General features: G+C 43.7%; 1 protein-coding gene across 1 annotated transcript; it reads right to left on the bottom strand.

Moving 5' to 3' along the window:
* Window positions 1-3128: 3128 nt before the first annotated feature.
* LOC309400576 (olfactory receptor 4E2-like) lies at window positions 3129-4142 on the bottom strand (the record flags this gene model as incomplete). Its single annotated transcript, XM_081969140.1, has 1 exon — window positions 3129-4142. One exon carries the CDS (start codon window positions 4140-4142, stop codon window positions 3129-3131), a length of 1014 nt encoding a protein of 337 aa, XP_081825266.1.
* Between the last annotated feature and the right edge of the window lie 4180 nt (window positions 4143-8322).

Genomic DNA, 8322 nt, shown 5'->3' with positions numbered 1-8322 from the left:
ACAGGAAAGGAGAAAGGGAAAGAGGAAAGACAAAGAAAAAGAAGGGAAGATAGAAAGAGAGCAAGGGAGAAAAAGAAGGGAAGGAAGGAAGGAAGGAAGGAAGGAAGGAAGGAAGGAAGGAAGGAGATGGGTGTCAGGCCTGTAGTTATGTTCTTTTTAGGATCTTTGGCCTGCCACACTTTCTATTAATTTCCTATGCTGTTTCATTAGTGTAGTAGTTGAGAGGGGGGAATAGAAAGGAGTACATTTGTGGAATGTATTGTTGTCATTCTTTTATAGAAGCTCAAGGTCATCTTTTGTCTCTGGAGCTCGACACCTGACCGGAAGCAGAGGGGTGCAGATGCCAGCGTGGAAGATGATGATTGGAACATGTGATGGATTATGGGGTGTGGGGAGAAGATCATGAACTTTCAACTGGGTGGAATTCCAGGAAGAAGATCAGAGTTGGAATTCCACAGTACGTTGCCAACATGCCTGTATGATTAAATTGGAACTTTAAGGATGATTCTGCCTTGGTCTCTGATTGATTACGTGCATGGTATTTAGAACGCTGACAATGGGAATGAGAAGAGTGAAAGGGAAAAAAGAGGGAAGGAAGGAAGATTATAATGAGAGTGAGGGAGGCTCTCAGGGAAGTCCTGCCTTAGCACTTAGCCACTACAGGTGCTCCTGACATGAGTAACATTGAGCTGGCCAGGTTCACCATAGCCATACCCCCTTTCCCTACCCATGCCCCCCAGACCTCCTAGGTCAAACACAAACCTGATGCAGCCCTCAATGAAATCGAGCTTGACGCCCCTGTCATATAGTATCTAGCTTGAATGACTTTTCTTCAATTGTTGACCCTTGAGATTTATTTCCACGATATTCATTTCCTTTTAGTTTCAGTTGAGGCTGCTCCCACCATCCCTTCCTTGTCACTTATCTGGGAAAGGTCAGTTCGCCAGTTCTTCATTAAGTCCTATGTTATACAATACAATAGCAGAGTTGGAAGGGACCTTGGAGGTCTTCTAGTCCAACCCCCTGCCTAGGCAGGAAACCCTATACCGTTTCAGACAAATGGCTATCCAACATCTTCTTAAAGACTTCCAGTGTTGGGCCATTCACAACTTCTGGAGGCAACTTCTGTTCCACTGATTAATTGTTCTCACTGTCAGGAAGTTTCTCCTCAGTTCTAAGTTGCTTCTCTCCTTGATTAGTTTCCACCCATTGCTTCTTGTTCTACCCTCAGGTGCCTTGGAGAATAATTTGACTCCCTCTTCTTTGTGGCAACCCCTGAGATATTGGAACACTGCTATCATCTCTCCCCTAGTCCTTCTTTCGATTAAACTAGACCTACCCAGTTCCTGCAACCGTTCTTCATATGTTTTAGTCTCCAGTCCCCTAATCGTCTTTGTTGCTCTTCTCTGCACTCTTTCTAGAGTCTCCACATCTTTTCTACATCGTGGCGACCAAAACTGAATGCGGTATTCCAAGTGTGGCCTTACCAAGGCATTATAAAGTGGTATTAACTCTTCACGTGATGTTGGAGTGTAGTTTTGTCCTTTACCTACAGAACTGTTTCCAGCACAGATATCCCTTTGGATTTATCATGCTGCAAAATCACTGCCTTGCTTTTTAAAGAAATTAATAGTATCTTACAGAGGTCCTAAAAACTTAACATAGCTTGTGGGCTTTCCATGTCTCCAAAGTTAGAAAAATGGGCCTGTCGTAGACATACAGGTAGTCGTTAACTTACAACCGTTCATTTGGTGACTATTTGTGTTAGAAATTCAGCTTATACAGTACATAACACCATAGAGTAAACAAAGAGTACAGTCACCATGTGCTTTACTGCTCAACCATATAACCCTAACAGGAAACAGGAAACTCTCCTCAGAACATAAAGAAACTATAGGTTATAACCATAGATGCACACTAAACACTGCCATCTACTGGCTGAATATTTCTGTAGCTGTTGCAATGCAAAATACATTCTAACATGTATTCCAACAGTTTGAAGTTACAGCAGCACTGAAAAAGTGTTTCATGACCATTTTTCACACTTACAAACGTTGTACCATCCCCATGGTCACTGCAACTGACATGTATTTATGATGTATTCACCTTTTGCAACCTTCTGACAGGCAAAGTCAATGGGGAAGCCCTTTCACTTAATATGGTTATTCAATACAATACAATAGCAGAGTTGGAAGGGACCTTGGAGGTCTTCTAGTCCAACCCCCTGCCTAGGCAGGAAACCGTATACCGTTTCAGACAAATAGCGATCCAACATCTTCTTAAAGACTTCCAGTGTTGGGGCATTCACAACTTCTGGAGGCAACATCTGTTCCACTGATTCATTGTTCTAACTGTCAGGAAGTTTCTCCTCAGTTCTAAGTTGCTTCTCTCCTTGATTAGTTTCCATCCATTGCTTCTTGTTCTACCCTCAGGTGCCTTGGAGAATAGTTTGACTCCCTCTTCTTTGTGGCAACCCCTGAGATATTGGAACACTGCTATCATGTCTCCCCTAGTCCTTCTTTCTCTTAAGCTAGACATACCTAGTTCCTGCAACCGTTCTTCATATGTTTTAGCCTCCAGTCCACTAATCATCTTTGTTGCTCTTCTCTGCACTCTTTCAACATCTTTTTTACATCGTGGTGACCAAAACTGAATGCAGGATTCCAAGTGTGGCCTTACCAAGGCATTATAAAGTGGTATTAACTCTTCATGTGATCTTGATTCTATCCCTCTGTTTATGCAGCCTAGAACTGTGTTGGCTTTTTTGGCAGCTGCTGCACACTGCTGGCTCCTATTTAAATGGTTGTCCACTAGGACTCCAAGATCCCTCTCACAGTTACTACTATTGAGCAAGGTATCACCTATACTGTACCTGTGCATTTCATTTTTGTTGCCTAAATGTAGAACCTGACTCTTTTCACCATTGAATACACTTAATAACCATGCTGTTCACTCAATAGCTGCAGTGACTCACTTAACAACCGTAGCAAGAAAGTTTGTACAGTGGAACAAAACTCACTTAGCTACTGACTTGCTTTGCAACAGAAATGTTGGGTTCAGTTGTGGTTGTAAACTGAAGACGACCTATATTTAATAAACTTCTGTAGCTTAAAATACTTCACTTGACTTTATTGACATCGTTCATTGCACTGAATTGTCTTCTCCTCTTTGACCAAGTTGTTTTCCACCAAAGCAAGTTGACCAACCCCTTTCTTTATGAAGAAGATCTTCCTCCGGAACCAAAGTTTCCTCATGGAATTCTTCACCTCTTTGTTCCTCAGGGTGTAGATCACAGGGTTGAGGAAAGGGGTCACCATGGTGTAGAAGACAGCGGCCATCTTCTCGGTGGAAAAGCTGGAAGTGGGACGGGTGTAGATAAATATGCAAGGTCCTAAGAACAAGACCACTACAAGTAGGTGGGCAGCACAGGTGGAGAAGGCTTTGCGACGGCCCTCAGCCGTCTGCTTTCTCAGGGAGACAAAGATGATGGCGTAGGAAGACACCAAGGCCAAGAAGCAAAGCAAGGAGATCACCCCACTGTTGGATATCATAAGCACCTCGGTGAAATACGTATCGGCGCAAGCCAACTTCATGACTGGGGGAATGTCACAGAAAAAGCTATCAATGATATTCGGGCCGCAGAAAGGAAGGCGAATGGTGAGGACTGTCTGGACCAGGGAATGGATGATGCCCCCGATCCACAGAGCACCCACCAACCATGCACAGATCTTCAGGTTCACAAGAGTCACATACCGTAACGGATAGCAGATGGCAACGCAGCGGTCATAGGCCATGATGGTCAGGAGGAAGATCTCAGCGGAGGCACAGATGTGAAGGAAGAAGAACTGTGCCACACAGCCCCCAAAGGAGATGACCTTCTGCCTGAAGACAGAGTCCAAGAGCATCTTGGGTGCCGTGACAGAGGAATGGCAGATGTCAAGGAAGGACAGATTCCCCAAAAGGAAGTACATGGGGGTGTGGAGGCACCGGTCCGAAGCCACCGTCACCACAATCAAGAGGTTTCCTACTAGGGTGAGCAGGTAGATGATGAAGAAGATGACAAATAAAACCAGTTCTAGACTCCGGTTATCAGTCAATCCCAAGAACACAAAATGAGACACCGTCTGGTTCGCCTCAGCCATTGGAACGGGGCAGATGGAAGTCCACGCATTCAACCTACACAAAGAGAAATAATACGTTTTGTTCGAAAACATCTCCAAACATGTATGTGTGGAAAAAAATACATTCCTCAGTATTATTTATTTATTTTAGTCTAATCTAGTCTAGACAGTCCAGCGCAGTTTAGTTTAGTTTAGTTTAGTATAGTATGGTTTGGTTTGGTTTGGTTTGGTTTGGTATGGTATGGTATGGTATGGTATGGTATGGTATGGTATGGCTTGGCTTGGCTTGGCTTGGCTTGGCTTGGCTTGGCTTGGTTTGGTTTGGTTTGGTTTGGTTTGGTTAGTTTAGTTTAGTTTAGTTTAGTTTAGTATACTATAGTATAGTATGGTATGGTATGGTATGGTATGGTATGTTATGGTATGGCTTGGCTTGGCTTGGTTTGGTTTGGTTTGGTTTGGTTAGTTTAGTTTAGTTTAGTTTAGTTTAGTTTAATTTAGTTAGTTTAGTATAGTTTAGTTTAGTTAGTTTACTTTACTTTACTTTACTTTACTTTACTTTACTTTACTTTATTTTAGGGTAGGGTAGGGTAGGGTAGGGTAGTGTTAAGTAAGTAAGCTCCCCGTTAGGAGAGCGAGTGTGCAGAGAAGCGTAATGAGAGTGGTATGGAAGAATATGCACAAACCAGCATACAGAGACACCGAATAGTATAAATAATAGTAGTTTACTATTAGGATAGGATAGGATAGGATAACAGGGGATAGGATAGGATAGGATAGGATAGGATAGGATAGGATAGGATAGGATAGGATAGGAAAGGAAAGGATAGGAAAGGAAAGGAAAGGATAACAGAGGATAGGATAGAATAACAGAGTTGGAAGGGACCTTGGAGGTCTTCTAGTCCAACCCCCTGCCTAGACAGGAAACCCTACACCATTTCAGACATATGGTTATCCAACATCTTCTTTAAAACTTCCAGTGTTGGGGCATTCACAACTTCTGGAGGCAAGCTGTTCCACTGATTGATTGTTCTAACTGTCCGGAAATTTCTCCTTAGTTCTAGGTTGCTTCTCTCCTTGATTAGTTTCCACCCATTGCTTCTTGTCCTATCCTCAGGTGCCTTGGAGAATAGTTTGACTCCCTCTTCTTTGCAGCAGCCCCTGAGATATTAGAACACTGCTATCAAATTGTTTAGCATATGGCAAAGACGTTAAAAAGCACATCATGGTTACATTCTCAATGACCAAATATGAAAATAAGTCAGCAGCTGCCAAAAAAGCCAACACAGTTCTAGGCTGCATCAACAGAGGGATAGAATCAAGATCACATGAAGTGTTAATACTACTTTATAATGCCTTGGTAAGGCCACACTTTGAATATGGCATTCAGTTTTGGTCACCACCATGTAGAAAAGATGTGGAGACTCTAGAAAGAGTGCAGAGAAGAGCAACAAAGACAATTGGGGGACTGGAGGCTAAAACATATGAAGAACGGTTGCAGGAACTGGGTATGTCTAGTTTAATGAAAAGAAGGACTAGGGGAAAGACATGATAGCATTGTTCCAATATCTCAGGGGTTGCCACAAAGAAGAGGGAGTCAAACTATTCTCCAAGGCACCTGAGGGTAGGACAAGAAGCAATGGGTGGAAACTAATCAAGGAGAGAAGCAACTTAGAACTAAGCAGAAATTTCCTGACAGGGAGAACAATGAATCAGTGGAACAACTTGCCTCCAGAAAGGACTCTGCATGCTTTTAGTGGGTCCTTGAAGCACTTGAAGGCTTATCTGGATCCCAAATCATGTAACCATTCCCCAACTATCCTATCAGAGCTGAAGAAGCTTCTTCGATGAGAAGCAAAATGTCTTCAAAAGAAAAAACGAGAAAGTCCAGCTGCCTCCTGAAAAGCACCTTTGGGACAGCCATGACCTGGAGGACAGAGAATCTCTGTCGACATAAAGCAGGGAATATTATGACAATCTGGAGGAGCTGTAGATGACCATTCCTAAATATTAATCTTTGACCCATAACAACTCTTATTTCTTTCGGCGCAGAGAGGGGGTGTATTTCGGGGATGGGAGGAATGTGATGTTACTGCCTTCACTCAAGGCTCAGGAACATTTACTTGAATACAGGTAGTCCTCGACTTATGACTGTAATTGAGCCCCCCCCCCAAAAAAAATTTGTTGCTAAGGGGAAAACACTTGTTTAACAAATTTTGCCCCATTTTACAACCTTTCATTGCCACTGTTGTTCAGTGAATCACTGCAGCGGTTCCATTATGTTGTGTCCCATGAATCCAAGGAATATGCAGACCCAGGCTTGGGTGTCTGCCACGACTGAATAACACAGATAAAGCCACCCCTTGGCTGGGAGCCTAGAAAGTTCTCTTCACAAAACACAAGATAACACTTACAGAAGGCTTTCGCAACGGCTGAAATATGGACTGTTGTCTCCTGCAAAGATCCCCCTCCCTTCGCTCCACTTACAAACTCTTTGGGAGGGGCCACACCCTTAGCCAGCTGTCCTTACTTCCTTCTATGACGTCTTCTCCACAGCTGTTCCTTTCTCCTATCAATTCGACGCATACGCACATCAGGGACAACCTCCCTCTGTTCCTCCTCACTGCTCCCTGACTCAGATGCCACCTGGTGGCCAACAGGCTTCTCTAGTTCCTGCTCTGACTCCAAACACCCTCCAGAGTCTTCCTCATCCTCCAGAGCAGTCCTACAATGGTCTGAGCTGTCAGAGTCCACCAACAGCTCAGCCGACCGCTGCTGGACCACAACACGTTAGTAAGACAGTTGGGAAGCGAATCTGTCTTCCCCATTGATTTTGCTTGTCAGAAGGTCCCCAAGGGACTCGCATGGCCCTGGGACGCTAGAACCCTCATAAGTACAAGTCCGGTTGCATCCAAATTTTGACATGACTATGGGGGATACCAGAAGGGTCATAAGGGTGAAAAATGGTCATAGGTCACTCTTTTCAGGAGCGTTGTAATCAAAGTTGTTGTAAGTTGAGGGCTACCTGTGTTGTACATCCCTAATTTTTTTTCATTGGTCCTAACTCCGATCCAGGCATCCATTACAACTACCCATCACAGTTATTCCTCCACGTAATCCTTTACAGATTAACAGAGTTGGAAGGGACCTTGTAGGTCATCTAGTCCAACCACCCACCCAAGCATGAGGCCGTGTACCATTTCTGACAAATGGCAGTCCCGTCCTTTCTTGAAAGCCTCCAGGGATGAAGCTCCCACAACCTCCGAAGGCAACGTCTGTTCCATGGGTTGATTGTTCTCCCTGTCAGAACATGTCTCCTTATTTCCAGGTTGAATCTCCCTTTGATCAATTTCCATCTATTATTCCTTGTCTGGTCTTCGGGTGCTTTGGAAAATAGCTTGACCCCCTCCTCTCTGGGGCAGCCCCTCAAATATTGGAACTCTGCTATCATGTCTCCCCTGGTCCTTCTCTTCACTAGACTAGTCCTGCAACCGTATGTCGTATGTTTTAGCCTCCAGCCCCCTAATCATCCTGGTTGCTCTTCTCTGCACTCTTTTTAGAGTCTCAACATCTTTTTAATAGTGCGGTGACCGAAACTGGATGCGGTACTCTAGGTGTGGTGCTTACTAAGGTTTTATAGAGTGGTATTAGTACCTCCCTTGATCTTAAAAGAAAGACTGTCTGCAAACACACACAGGCATGTTTCCCCTTCAAAAGACGTGATAGGTTTATCAACTGTTCCTCTGATTGTGAGGTGAACTTTAGGTGTGTTGAGACAAACACACTTTTGCTGCTGTAAATCCCTGCCTCAGCTTTTGCCTTGCATACATAACTCCCTTTTAAAATACATCTGTCTTCTGGCAATCAACATCTGGTGAATTTAAAACCTTAATTTTTAGAAAGCAAGTGGTTTACACACAGGCAGCTTCCCTTTCATGAATATCCATTTTAATAATCCTGCCATGATTAGTTAGAAAACTAAGATCCTGGCATACGGCTATCTCAATTCCTGGCAAATAGATGGGAAAGAAATGGAGGTAGTGACAGATTTTATTTTCCTGGACTCCAAGATCAATAATACAATAGTAGAGTTGGAAGAGACCTTGGGGGTCTTCTAGTCCAACCCCCTGCCCAGGCAGGAAACCCTATACCGTTTCAGACAAATAGCTATCCAACATCTTCTTAAAGACTTCCAGTGTTGGGG

Source organism: Natrix helvetica, assembly GCF_964273705.1.
Source record: "Natrix helvetica genome assembly, chromosome: W".
NCBI classification, from domain to species: domain Eukaryota; kingdom Metazoa; phylum Chordata; class Lepidosauria; order Squamata; family Natricidae; genus Natrix; species Natrix helvetica.
This window is presented reverse-complemented; position numbering and strand designations above follow the sequence as displayed.